Source organism: Patagioenas fasciata, chromosome Z (assembly GCF_037038585.1).
Source record: "Patagioenas fasciata isolate bPatFas1 chromosome Z, bPatFas1.hap1, whole genome shotgun sequence".
In the NCBI taxonomy this organism is placed as follows: domain Eukaryota; kingdom Metazoa; phylum Chordata; class Aves; order Columbiformes; family Columbidae; genus Patagioenas; species Patagioenas fasciata.
Genome location: NC_092560.1, coordinates 66,332,270 through 66,346,793, shown reverse-complemented (window position 1 = coordinate 66,346,793; position 14,524 = coordinate 66,332,270). Strand labels below are relative to the sequence as shown.

General features: G+C 35.8%; 1 protein-coding gene across 6 annotated transcripts in view; it reads left to right on the top strand.

Moving 5' to 3' along the window:
- Window positions 1–14,524, top strand: part of ADAMTS6 (ADAM metallopeptidase with thrombospondin type 1 motif 6) — a 150,764-nt gene that overhangs the window by 46,872 nt on the left and 89,368 nt on the right. For 5 of the 6 annotated variants that reach the window (XM_071801811.1, XM_071801810.1, XM_065860502.2 and 2 more), the window contains 2 exons: window positions 9,889–9,932; window positions 13,401–13,506. The exons of the other annotated variant lie outside the window; for it this stretch is intronic. In XM_071801811.1, coding sequence (XP_071657912.1) covers window positions 9,889–9,932; window positions 13,401–13,506 — 150 coding nt within the window. The remainder of the gene's footprint in view (window positions 1–9,888; window positions 9,933–13,400; window positions 13,507–14,524) is intronic. 6 annotated transcript variants of the gene reach the window in all.

Below are 14,524 nucleotides of genomic sequence, written 5' to 3'. Positions count from 1 at the left end.
TAATTTTTGGGATAAGAATAAAGATCTTTATTATGCCATTGAGTATACTGGGCTTGATATGCCTGCAACTAGAATACTTTGTGTAATTTGTGTCATTCTTACCTTGATGTCTCAGGAAGTTTTAGATAATTGGGAGAGAGAAACAAGTCTGATCAAAAAAATATGGGCTTTTTTTTACAAGCAGTTACCAAGTTGAGGACTGTCTTTCTTGGGGGAGTCAAATTTTGGAAAAGTCAAATTTGGGAGTATATTACAGTGATCTATAAAGTTACAGATTGTATGAAGGGCATAAATAAGGAACAATAATTCATTGCATCTTTCATTACATGAACTGAAGGCTGCCCAATAAACTTAGCAGAAGAAAGGCTCAGTACAAGGAGAAGGGAGGCAGCCCTTTATGCAAGAGTTAGCTGATGTTGAAACTCCTAGGCAAGACACTTTATGGAAGCTGGAAATACGCATGGGTCGAAAGGTTGGTTAGGCAAGTTCACTGAAGAAAAATCCATTCAGCTACTGAATACTCAGAAGCACATCTGTCTCAAAAAATTTGAGCTGAGTATGGTTGAAGTTGGGATAGGATTGAGGTAATTGTCATTTTATGCTTGCACTGTGGTGTGGTGTGTTTTTTTGTGGGTGTTTGTTTGTTTGTTTGTTTTTTGTCCCTTGGATATTCTCTTAGATGATTGTGAAGGCAGAGTGCTGGGACAGTGGAATCTTTGGTTTGGCTCATGTTGCAATTCTTATGTTCTTATTTTTGTAGCAGGTGTAGTCTGTCATCCTAATGAACTGCTGCTCTTTACAATCGACCTAATGTACCAAGCCTTTTATCCCATATGCAGTGTGAGTAAGGGCAGATGAAGTGCACATTTTGTGTATAAGGACATGTGATTTTTTTGAGAGACTTTTAAACTAACGACTTAGAATATTCAGAAAATTAGAAAAGGGAGAATGGCCACATCTGCAGCAAACTTATAAATATATTTGCAATATGTTATTGCTATAATTTCTATCATTTATGTTGATACAACAGAACTAAAACTTGGTTCGTAATCATAGCTCCTAGCTGTGTTTCCCTTCTGCCAAAGGTCTAGACTAGTGGCTTCTTATAAATGGTTTAGCATAATATTTTCTGCTGTGTGGCAGGATGCCCCCAGCCACACCTATGTAATTAGTTTTGCTAGTCTTCCTTTTTCCCAGACTTTGTTGCATTAGCACACTCTAAAATAGCATTGCCCTACAAGCTGCTTGAGCTGGTCTGAGTGAATGTCCTTTGAACAAAGGCTTTATGTATTCGTTGCCAGACTTTTCCTGAATGCACTGATAGAAAAATTATTAGCAGTGTACTTGGAGTAGATATGCAGAAATTTCTGTTCTGTTCTCTAGGCCAGCTTTAGCTAGTCACATCCATGTAACTCCATCTAAATCTTGCCTCACTTCTGAGAATGCAGTAAAACAATGAAATTGCTTCTGAGGAAAAGAATACAGCAAGTAAAGTATTACCTGTGTTCTAGTGATACTGCAAATGCTGAATTTCTCCATTGTCTCTGAATGGTAATGAAGTCACAATTGTCACTCAGGTAGGTAACTCCACCTTTCTGATGTGGTAGCATAACTTCTTTTCTGTGGATCAGGAACTAGCCCATAGAAAGAAAAATAGTTATACCACAGAAGATATTTCATAGAATCATAGAATCACTTCATTTGGAAGAGATCCTCAGGATCATCAAGTCCAACCATAACCTAACTCTAGCACTAAACTGTGTCCCTAAGAACCTCATCTACACGTCTTTTAAACACCTCCAGGGATGGTCACTCAACCACTTCCCTGGGCAGCCTGTTCCAATGCCTGTCAACCCATTCCATGAAGAATTTTTTCCTAATATCCAATCTAAACCTTCCCTGACACAACTTGAGGCTGTTTCCTGTTGTCTTGTCAGTCGCAACATGGGAGAAGAGACCAGCACCCTCCATGCTACAACCTCCTTTCAGGTAGTTGTGAAGAGTGATAAGATCAGCCTCCTTTTCTCAAGGCTAAACAGCCCCAGATCCCTCAACTATTCCTCATAAGACCTTTGAAACACTCCTTATAGTTCTACTGGATTTAAACTCTGCCAAATTTATACTCTCTGATTATGGGCTCACAGTATTCTAGCTTGCAAGCTTTTGTGCCTTACTATCATAATTAATTTTAAAATTTTGAAATCTATGTATTGTTTGTCCAATAAGGGGTTTTAAAATTATTTTCATAGAATCGTGGAATACCAGGTTGGAAGAGACCACAGGGATAATTTGGTCCAACCTTTCTTGGCAAAAGCATAATCTAGACAAGATGGCCCAGCACCCTGTCCAGCGTTGAAAGATACGTGGTTGAGGAGACTCAGTGTTGAAATAGGATGTTCTGAAGAAGAAAGGCAGGTTTATCTGAGATAGGACTATAACTGCTATTAGGCCTGGAGCTCCTTCTCTGTGGTGGCTTATGCTGTCTGTACTACTATCAGTAAAGTGATTCTAGTATACTGAAAGTCAAGCTCTTTTAGCTAGCCTAGGTGCTGATTTTAAGTGTGTTAGCACAGATCTTGGTACAGGGTGTAAAATTGGAAAGAAATAAGATGGATCTCTGGGTAGCTACCCTAGGCCGAGCCTGTGTGGTGCTGTGACTGCCATGTTGATGTCCCTCAAAGTTATGTTTATAGTAGGATAGACCTATTTGTATAAGCTAATTGAGAAAAGCTTGAGCCATCAGTGAGTCTCTGTTAGTCTTAAAGCTGTGGAGAGAGGACTCTGATGTGACTTATATTCACTGAGAATCACAAAAGAAAATACATGGAGGAGGAAGGAATGAGTGAATACAGCAAGACTGTATGTGTTGGAATCAAAATAGGAAAAAAGTGAAAATTAATTTCTAATGAAGAAGAAATGAAGACAGAGCAGAGCGTGAAGTAACATTGCTAGTCCAAGGCTTGCTAGGGGCAGGCTTTGGAACCACAAGTGCCTGGCTGTTTCTCCAGTGCTAGTTTGCTTATAAAGCCCTCTATAGAGTAATTCTAGAGTCTACATTGTCAACTGAAATAGTCTAGTGAGTTTGTACAGTGTTCATTTGTCTTCATGATATTGTGGTTGAGCTGATACTTTCTCACTTTGTAGTCATGTATTGTCTACAGAAAGGTTCTGATTAGAAGAAGAATGTGGGGAAGGGAAGTATTCTGCCTTTTCCGGAGTTTGAAATGATGTTAACAATACATCAAGCAATGGATGACGAGGAATTCCCTGTATTTTTATGCTATCCGATTTTAATTCACTTAATAGTACTATCATAGAAGCAAAGATTGTGATGTCACAGGTGAATCAGTCAGCAGTACTCCTGCTCTTTGAAGGGTTTTTTGGTGTTTGTTTGGTGGTGGTCTTTTTCATTTGGTTTGGTTGGTTGTTGTTTGTGGTGGTTTTTTTGTGTGTGTGGTTTTTTTTTTTTTTCAATACTAGCAGAATAATGACATTTTTCTTCTAAGTTTTTGTGGGTATCTGTCTCAGATACCTAACGATCATGATCTGACAGTTTGTAGCACTTGTTATTCTGTACTTGCCGTTACTTTATTCTCTTCTCATTGCTGTAGCTGGGAAGGACATGTTTCTATATAAGGATCATGACTTCCGTTGGAAAAGGAAGATTTTAGTCTGGATAGTTGTAGAATAAACCCCGAAAAGGGCCAAAAATGTACATAAATACAGATAGCCTTAGAAAGCAGATGATGATTAAAAAGTCTGGATGTATTATTTCCTCAAATAAAATGATGTGTTATGGCCTAGGGTATATCTTAAGCTGAGAACAGTCCAGGGTCTCCATCCTGTCTTTAGATTGATTTTTGTTTACTATCTCATCTACAGAGTCCTCTATTTGCATGTAATTAGTATCTTTTGCAATAGCTCTGCTATATGCTTGCATGACACATCAACATAGTATTGAAGAAAAACCTGTCTGTTGATATATTTTTCATGAGGTTACTTGAAGATTTTTTTTTTTTTATACAGTCTAGGTGGTGAATTTGCAATTAGAGAATCTTTTATAAAATCATAATTTCAAAATCAACTTTGTACATCTGTACTAAGTACACCGATAATAATGATTATAGTAAATTTGAATCTGCTGTTCTGATGTTACATTGCCAAAACTGATGAGACAAATGACAGCTTTTTAAAAAATTGTTTTGAAAAAATGTTTATTTATACTGTTCTGACTGCATTTGCAGTTTAGAAAAAGTAATATGGAAATGTTTCATCTGCAGTACAATTATTTCAGTTATTTATTTTCATATAAGTCAGGAGAATTAGAACTTATACCAGTAGTGGTTTTTCTAACTCTAACTCAGAATTTCATTTATCCACCTATGGTAAGTATCAAAAGAAGGTCCAGTAGAGCCAGACTTTGGTTGTCCATGGCAGTTTTAAAGACATGGAAAACTAATAATAGAAAAAGCTATTTTTGTTGAGTGATGTGTAACATATATATTATACTTTTCCTTCCTTAGTTTAAATAGCTCTTTTTGGTTTGAGGTTTTTGGGGAGGAAACCAAATAAGACGTGTACTTTATTTTAAGGCAGAATGCTTTTGCGGTGTACCACTTTCAGTAAGGCTAAAGATATGCTGTAGTAAAGCTTTTAGAAAGACATAAAAAAATACTGTGTTATAAAGAGTATTGCTGTTTGTAACCTGTGCAAATCTAATGAATGACCAAATTATATTAAGAGTGATGATCTGTTGCAGAATTATGATACAAAGTTTTTTGTAAAAATTGACCTAAAGCCGGTATTTGTTTTATAACTATTTTTTTCCACACACTTCTCCAGCATCAGTGACATTGTCTGCACTTGCAAAATAACCGCTTTTTAATAGTAGCCAAGTATATGTGTGCAAAAGAATGTTGTGAAACTACGAGCCACTTACTATTTTTTGTTTTCCAATACTTAGAAATAAGAGTTGGAATTGTCAGATAACTTGAGGTTTTTGATCCCTTTAAGGGAAGTCTGAGATATTGGTTTGATTCAGCAGTAGTTCAGTTTATGGTTCTAGGTGCTGGAACTACATTAACTTTACTGGTCTGGTCTTTTAACACTTATTCAAATATGAGACACATGATTGGGTGCATAGATGAATCGTGACATAGTGTGAAGAATAAAAAGTAAAAAAGATCAAATTCTAAGGTACCTCTTACGTTTATTGTTGAGCAAGGGTGTATGAAAAGGACAGTCCTTATTTTAATAGCTTACTGTCAAAATTAATAATAAAAAGGAAGTGTCAAAAAGCATAATTTGGTTTAAAACTTTTGAAAAATTAAACCTTCCTTTTGGAGATAACACATTTGTAAATGTTCCATAAAAATGAAATCTTAGTAATTTGTTGTGGTTAGCTCTGTTTCCTCTTAGTCAGGGCAGAGCCAATTCTTAGGCTTTATTTTGTTTTCTGACAACATTGTCAAGCAGGTTAATTGGCAAATCCTGTAGTATTATATATATGAAGTACATGTTCAGCTGTCTCAAAGTTATGAGGAGCTTTTTTATCCAGTCATACCTGTTTGTTGGTTTTGTCTAGACTGAATTTTCTTACATTCATGTATTTTTTATATTACAGCCATCTTGGTAGGGTTTTCCCTAGCATTTTGCTGTCATAATAGTTTTGTTTGTTTGTTTGTTTCCTAAATTCCTTTCCATGAAGAAATATTTGTTCAAAAGCCTCATTTACTTCTGTCAATAACTATCTGAAATATTGCTCAGGCATATTGGTATCTTTCAGGTAATTTTAGAGTGGGATTATGTGCTTTTAAGTAAGTAGCTTGTGTTTCGTGCTGATTTTGAACAGTTTGCATTTCTAATAAGCTCACAAGCTGACAGGTTGCAGGGATCAGGAAGAATCCTCTCACCTTTCCCTGCAATGTACAGCTAGGTGGGAGAGAAATGGGTGTCTTCCCCTAAGGTGTCTGCAACTGGCTGTAGCTGCAAATAACTCATCTGACAGGACTGAGCAATGCTTACACTATTTACAGAGAATTCATCTTTCTTATATATTTGTCTTAAGTGTCCTACTCAAATGATCAGGGTCATACTCCTCATCAGATTTGCAAAGGAAAGGAATTTTTCTGCAAGTCAGAGTTGCAGATAACTGAGACTTCTTCAAGATATAATCCGTAGCTTACATCTACACTAATAAATTCAACAAACATGTCAGTGAATTTTTTCTTTCACTGAGGACTGCTGCCACAGAACTTTTTACGTCCATACTAGTAAGCTGACTTCTCCAGAACAGAGTATCTTCGTATGTTTCGCATGTACATAATTGTATGTGGCCACCTTCTGAACTACTTCTGTGAATTCTTTGAGATTAGTTGCTGTCATTTTTTTAACAATTTGGTGGATTTTAGAACACTTTGATAATACAGATAATAGAATTTCAGTGTCCAGGAGTGTGGTTGCTTTCAATTTTTAATTCAGTGGTATAGATGTGTATTTCAGCATGGGGTATGCTTGTATCCTGCAAAAGACTGGAAATTTTTCCTTAAGTACCTTTGAAGGGCACACTCGCACTTCATGTTTGATTCATGGCCTGACAGGAGGCTATTGCTGCTCCAGTGCTTCACCATCTTGGTGGACTGATAATAGTCTACCTCTGCAGTTTCCTTCTGACTGATACATTGGTCTTAGTTATCAGTGACAGCTGTATGTCCATCATGTATTTTCCACCTGTATTCAGCAGCCCTGCAGGTGTACCCAGGTGTCCCAGACCTCTTCCACATCTGCCTCATTGAATTACTTCTGATTTGTTCAGGGTAGGAATGGGCACGTAAACAACAATCTTGCTTCAAACATCTTTCCACATTTCTCTTGCTCACCCTGGTCACATTCGAAGGACATATGCACCAACTTTATTAGGAGGCATATGATCCACCTTGGGTAAGGATTTCCTTGGCTGTCTCAAAATGATCAAGCTACCATCTCATCCTGAGGTTTTTTGCAACCTGCATATCTGTATTCTTACATTCAAATTTTGCGTGGTGGCCCTCTTACACATTCAGTCAATGAATAAAAAAGAAAATACATTCATATCTTACAAACTATGTTTTTGCATATCTCTTCTGACTGTTGTCATTTTCAATGATAATGGTTGGTTTGAGAATTTATCTTTTGGTTGTCTTTGGCTCATGAAGTGTTTGCTGAGGTCCTGGTGACACTAGTGACAACTAGGGCCCATCTTTACCTTTTTGGAGTGTGGTGTGGGGTTTTTTCCATTTGGTTGGGTTTTTTTGTTGGTGTTTGTTTGATTTGGTTGTGGTTTTGATGGTGTTTTTTGTGTGGTGTTTTTTTTTTTTTTTTTATATACCAATTAGACTTATCTAATCTCATGGTTAATCTGAATGATCTGTCATCTCAGGGGTTTCTTGGTTTGAAGCTGCTATCTGGGAAATATTGACTCTGCAATCTTTGCATTTTGGAACCCAACATCTGTGGGTTTAATGGATTCATTGGAAATTCAAAATAAAGTTAGAGGAAGTGTTGTCAAAACAAAACCCCACAGTTTAGACTAATATGTTTAAGTCATATAGAGAAGCAAATTATGGAATCAAGCAGTTTGGTACATAAAAATGGTAAGAGATTTCAAGCAATTTACAAGCAGAAACCATCTATATGAAAGGAAGAGGAAAAGATGGAGATTGAAGCTGATGTAGGTAAGGTAAGGCATTGAACACTGAAAACCTAAGAGGTTTTTTTTCTGTTAAACATAGCCGTAAGCATATGAATGCTCCTTACAGGAAATTAATTACTGCCTATAAATTATTAGTATTTTGTGAAGCCTTAATTAGAACACATTACTGCCTGGATATGTTCTTGCAAAAATAATTAGTGTATTGGAAAATAAAATCATGTTTTCTTTAGTTTTATTTTCTAATTTAAGTTTCATTATCATCATGCAAATGTTAGCCTATGCGTACTGAAAATACTCTGTACCCAGCTTAAACAGAGGATACCAAGGTCTTTGTTTTTCAAAAATATAACAGGAAAAATGGACTTAATTTATAGCATTCTTTCCTATCATGGTTCCTTGTGAAACTTAACTGGAGGTGAGGCATAGCTTCATATTCATATCTGTATGACAGTAAGCAGGTTGAGGCTGTAAGGACCAGTTTGCCACTCTGGAGAAGTTGGTGACAACATTTTGTTTGAATTTAGTGGAACTAGCTTTTTTCTTAAACTTCCATTTTATCTAAGGATATATACCTTTAGTTTTTTGTAATTAGCATTGGATATTAAAACATCTCAGAAGACCAGTACTTCCTGTGTATTGTACTGTCTTCCTTGTGTTCAGCTTTAAACTACATTTTAAAGAATTCGAGGAAGTTTAGGAACTTGAACAGGATTAGGTTTAGACTCTGTCCTAAATGCAGAAATAGGAAGTTTACTTCCTTACGTGTATAAAAGGCAGGAAATAACCAGTGCAGTTCTTTCTCTCTGTACCTATGTCATCTTAAAGCTTCATGACATACAAAACCTAATGATATTCCACCACATTTTGTATAAGAATGCTGATTTCATTACCTCCTCCTTTCCTCACAGCAAATGGGAAATCAGTGAGAGCTTTATGTGCATGTAGGATGGCAGAATGTGAACTATATTGATGAGATCAGTACATATGAACATGTAAGTTCAAAATTAGAGCTTAATCCTACAAACTGCTCCATGCTCAGTACCTTTAAATATCACAGGAATCCCATGTGGTCACAGCAGTCTACATGTATAGAGAGTTTACTGGATTTGTTCCAAATTTTAAGCTTTGCTATTTTGTCCATGAATTTGGCTTAGAGACAGGCCTCAACTCTGTTAGCACTGAGAGGGTATACATCTCATGATCAGACTCCTACAGGAGAACAGTCCCTATGTTATATTTAACAGAAATGTCAAGTGGCCTGAAATTAGTAACTCCTCACGTTAAAACTTTAAGTATAAATATGGTATATTTTAATCTTGTTTTGATTCACCATTCAAAAGAATAGAAATTACTCTGAAACACACTGCAAGGAAGTCAGTATAAATCCTTGAAAATCAGAGGTGTTGTAGGAGTGCTCTCATATCACTAGCCATATAATCAAACTGCAAATTCAGAATCTGAAGGTGTATTTCATCAGTTGACTGCTGCATGACCACTGCTATTATAGAGTGTGCTGCGGAAAACATTTCTAAATCCATTTTCAGCTCCAGAGTTTCTCTGAGTTTCTGTATTTGAAGGAATGTATCAAAGATGATGGTAATTCTCCTTTAAAGGCATTATTTAGTTTTTTGAAAAAATGTTTTTCATTTTGGTTTGTTATGGTACTCTTAAGACACATATAATAATTGGAAGATAATGAGAAGGGAACTATAATGGCAATTAATAAGATTTTTATACATAATTGTTAGTGTAGTACTTCAGAGTTATAGTTTTTAATCAGAATAAAATATTAAATAGGAAAAACAATATTGTTTAGTTGATAAGCATTAGACAATAAGAGGATTCTGACTGTTCAAAAAGTAAAAGTTAAGTGTTTTGAATCAGTAGCAGCCTATAGACATGCTGCTCTAAGTTCAGAACAGCCTGGTAGACTGCTTTGTGGAGTTGGTGATTACAAAGATCCACTTTAACCATTTTTTTCTTACTGGCAGGTGTCCCACTGGCCCGAGGCCAGCGGCTGTACTGCAGCTTGCGGTTTACACCAGAGTGCAGAAAATGCCGACACCAGCTGGCTGCACTTAATTAAGCTGATTGCGGTCTGACAACTTGAACTATGATAGAGATATGTGATAAATATACAAAATATCTTACAACTTTGGTTCTCTGACATATCTACTTTTTTTTCCCCTGCTTAACAGATATGATATCTGCACGTATAAAAACAAGCCTTGTGGAACGCTGGGTAAGGTTTTAAAGATAAATTTCAGCTTATATTTGTTCTTGCCTTGCTTTATACTCAGCTGTTGATTTGTTGACTGATTAGATCTTTTTAGTTTTATTCTTTCAAAATTTTTCAGTTTCATAAGCATGAACAATAAAAAGTAACCTAGGTGTGGTTTTGCTTTAATACATTGCTAGAAGTTTAAATTAAGTGAGCTGCTCCTGTGTGCTTTTCTCTGGAACCTGTAGTTGTGATGAAACCTGGCAGATGACTCAAACTTACTTATTACAGAGGTGAACTTGCTGTTTATTTTTATTTAACCTGACTCCATGATCTAGTTAAAAAAATACAAGACCTCAAGAAAGTTAAAAAACAAACCAAACAACAACAGCTAAAAAAATCCCCAAGCAACAACAACCCCCCAACAAAAAAAGTCCACAAACCACCTTGCAGAAGAAACACGCTTTAAGGTTTACACTGTTGCTCTGTTGTACACAGGGAGCAGAGCTTCAGGTTGTTCCTTTCACAGACTTAGAGAAAAATAGCACAGTGATATAAATTACAGTAACATTTAAACCCTTTAAAATGATACTTTGACAGTGGAGGAGCACACATAGCAACCTTAGATACAAAAAGGAGAGCTGCTGTTCTCTCCACTCCTAAACTTGTTGCTGAAAGTTATTAAATATTGTAATTACCTATAATAGTGCTTGAACATGGGAAATAAACATCAAAGACATAACATTCTTGTATTTTTTTTCAATTTACATACTTTCATAAAACTGTTTCTCAGAAATAATTAAAGATACAATTCCAGTTCAGGCTATTAATACTTTCCTCAGTCAGAACTCGTATTTGCTTTGTCTTTCTCTGTATTACTGTATTCTTTGATAGCCTTAACTGTTGTTAATTTTTCTACAAGTCCCGCTCATGACAGCAGCACTTTTGGCGGAGAGATTTAGTTTACATGGGGAAAGGTACCTGCTGTAAATATAAACAATTTTCACAGCATGTTTTAGTAAAAGGCAAATGGTGCTGATGAATTTGTAAATTGATTTTCTTTGGCATCTGTGTGGAGGAGAAAAAAATAAAGACACTGTATTCCTGTCATAGAACTGTCTTTGCAAGTGTTAAAAGAAAGTTTGAAAGAGTGTACATTCACGCACAAACTATTTGATATTTTTACGTGATATTTTTAACACAGATCATTATTGTACTAGTTCTTACTGTATCAAACTTTGGCATAAAGTCAAATTCTGCTTCACTTGAATCCAGCATAATAGAGGATAGACTTTGGCAAATGTTTTATTAAAGAAAAGGCTTGATTTTTAAATTATATTTATTGATTTTTTTAAAATAAACATTACATGTGGTATCAGTTCCAACTCAGTGTTAAAGTACCCTTGGCAATACACAACCATGACAATTTATTTGCATTATAGGCATTGAACTGAATAGACAAGGCCCTGTGGCCCTCTTTTGCAAGGCCTTTAATATGCTTAAGTCCCACTCCAGTAACTACAGTTCAGTGTATATTTAAAGACTCTCTGAACAAAAGTCTCAGGGATGTCTCAAAAGGTCAAAAGAAACCTGAGTCATTGGTGTTCTAGAAAGAAACAGAAGTAAAGGATTTCATGTGGCCTAGAAATCTCTCTCCTATTCTGGTTTCCTAAGACAGGGAATCTTTCATGGAACCTCTTAGAATAGATAGACCTCGGATGTCTTTGCAACACCTCTGTGACTCCAGAGAAGGACAACTCCTTTTTAAAATCTGAGCTGTAGACTGAGTTCTTGACCTGAGCTCTGTCACTTTCTGAAAGCATGGTATGGAATTACATTAGTTGGGTCCTATAAGTCACTGAAACAAGTGCTCAGTTACGAAGTCTGAAGATAGAGATGACTTTATTACTCAAAGGCGGTGGACTTTGCAGGGGCGCATGACAGTTGGTGTGTAAATATTGCCATGTTGTCTTCAGAATGTCCAGCTCAATTAAAATAACACAGATGAACTACAATGATTTTCTACTGTTTTCAGACTGCAAAAAAATATACATTTTTTTCTTCATGGCTAGTCTTTTTTTTCTTCTGATGTTATATCTTTGTGGGTGTGTCTATGCTGATGATTTGATTTATAGCAGTAGTACTGTTTTGATGCAAATTCTACAGAGACACATTGTCACCTTTTGCCCATGCCAGTTTGGTTATTGGAGTAGCTTTGGTGTGCACAAACTAGATTTGTTTTGAGGAAAAGTAAATCAGAACACGTACTCCCCAAATGTTCCTTATGTGCCTATGGGAGACATCAGTGTCTAAATCACCACTTGGGCTGTATTCTCATTATATCTTGTAATATTTTTCTTCCTTTAGAAAGCTTTGAACCACATGTATAGTGAGTATGTTCAGCCTACGGGATTAAATTAGTCTAGAGTGTCCACCCCACATACAAAGATATGTGAGGAGCCTCAGTGTCAGTGCTTCGCTCTCCTGACCAGTTCCTACAGCTCCAAATGACTTGCTAAATGTGGACACAGGCAGGAAGCACTTGCCATTTTACTATTTGCTTACTTTTAGTCCAAACAGAATTATTTCAGGTGCCTGCTCATATAAAGAGTATGATTTCTCTCTTCCTCCCTCCCTGCACTGTTTTTTCAGTCATTTTTCTGTTATAGTGTAGTTATCTGAGCAAGTAATTTCCTTAAAGAAAAGATTGCTGCTTCTTTCAGATAAGAAACTCTAGGGAGGAATACATTAAATAAATCTGATGTTTAGAGCTTTCTCTGGTGGCACTAAATTATGACTGCAGTATGTTGTGTGATAATCTGTTGCTGAAGAATGTGCAAGATACAGAAGAGCCATAGCCATGTTCTGTAAATGCCAGTGACTTAAAGTTTTTAAGTGTGTTTGTAATATAATAAAGTTTTAATTCCAGAAGATGATGGGTGATAAATGGAAAATACTTCCATGGTTAAATGAATGCTTGTTATTAACATGTCTCCTTTCTCTTCATTGATGCATTCAGTTTTGTTTTTTTAATTTTTTTAACATACCATGTGGGGCTTTTCATAGCTTAAAAAAGTTGCTTGTATGTTTTTATGAACCCACTAAACTTAAACAGATTTCTTTAGAAAAATAATGTGGATACATTTTGCTTTCTTCAGGCTCAAGAATGTTAAAATAGAAATGCTTTCTTGAATTCCCTCTCCTGGCTCAAGTTACTAGGTGGTCCCAAGTTACCAGAAGTAAAATTTATAAATCTAACCCCTAGTCTAGACATTTTCCAGCACTGACTGCAGTTCAAAAAATATTAATGTCTAGCCGGCAAAGTGAAATTCCCCCCAGTGATTTTGCAAATGACTAGAAAGTTAACCTTTTGCCAACTGCTCCTTCTGTGCATAGAGGTTATTAAAAAGAATCCAGGCATTTATAACTAGGGCTTTTAAGACTGAAACACCTTGGCATGACCCTTTGTGTCTCCTTCTGTTTATTCAGGCTTGGCCTCTGTGGCTGGAATGTGTGAGCCTGAAAGGAGCTGCAGCATTAATGAAGACATTGGCCTAGGTTCAGCTTTTACCATTGCACATGAGATTGGTCACAAGTGAGTGAGTTTAAAAAAAGAATATGTTTTAATGTATCACCTTTTTAATATTAGTTTAATAACAGATTTTTTTTTTTTTTTTTTTCTGCGTGGCCATACCATCTCTATTCTGGTACTCCATGTTTCTGTATATAGTATTCACGAGTGGCAATACATTTTATTTAGTATGTATTACCAAGGGCTTTAAATTTAGAACTGAAGACTCACTGTTTACCATTTGATTTTAGATTGCAGCTAAATCTGTGCTTTTGAGATTTGACTCACAACTTTCCTACTCTGTTACATATTTTTAAATATTTCACTTTAAAATTTTTTCTTCCTCTTTTGTCTACCTTTCTTTATGAAACAAGAATGATGAAAAGGTAATTTTTTTGCTTATTATTATTTTGTCTTAAATATAATTCAAACTATTTTCATTAAAACATTGATTCTCTTGTCAATATTAATATACTATTCATACACATCTTTCACTCAAGCATGAAGTATATAAAACAAGTCATAGAGCAGTCATACCATAACTTCTTACATTTTAAGCATCAGCCTATAATTTTAAAGAACAAGATGTTGTTACACTGATAGAACCTGAGTAGAGTTTGATCTGGAAATATTTCAGGTGTTCCTTCAAAAGACAGCATTTTTAGTACATCGTGATATTTCTGAAAAGACTAGGCACCTTCATTATCAAGAGGTTTCATTTGTTTACATGGGTTGACCAACACAGAGTTATGGATGATGTTTTTCCACTCCTTAGTTGATGCAACTGCTAAAAGCTTAAATACAGGCTGAAATGGAAACTATCAGTCTGCTGATCAAAAAAGGTAGTTGGAAGTGAAAATTATTTCCACCCCACCTATCATGGAGATGATTGGGCAAGTATTATCTCATTTGTATTCAGTATGAAAAAAAACACTGTTGCACTGAAGTAGACAAATTCTAGAATCCATAAGCAATTGTATAAGATCTGAACAAAAATAATTTAAACCACATGTACTTCTCCTCATCTTTATTTCCTTCCTTC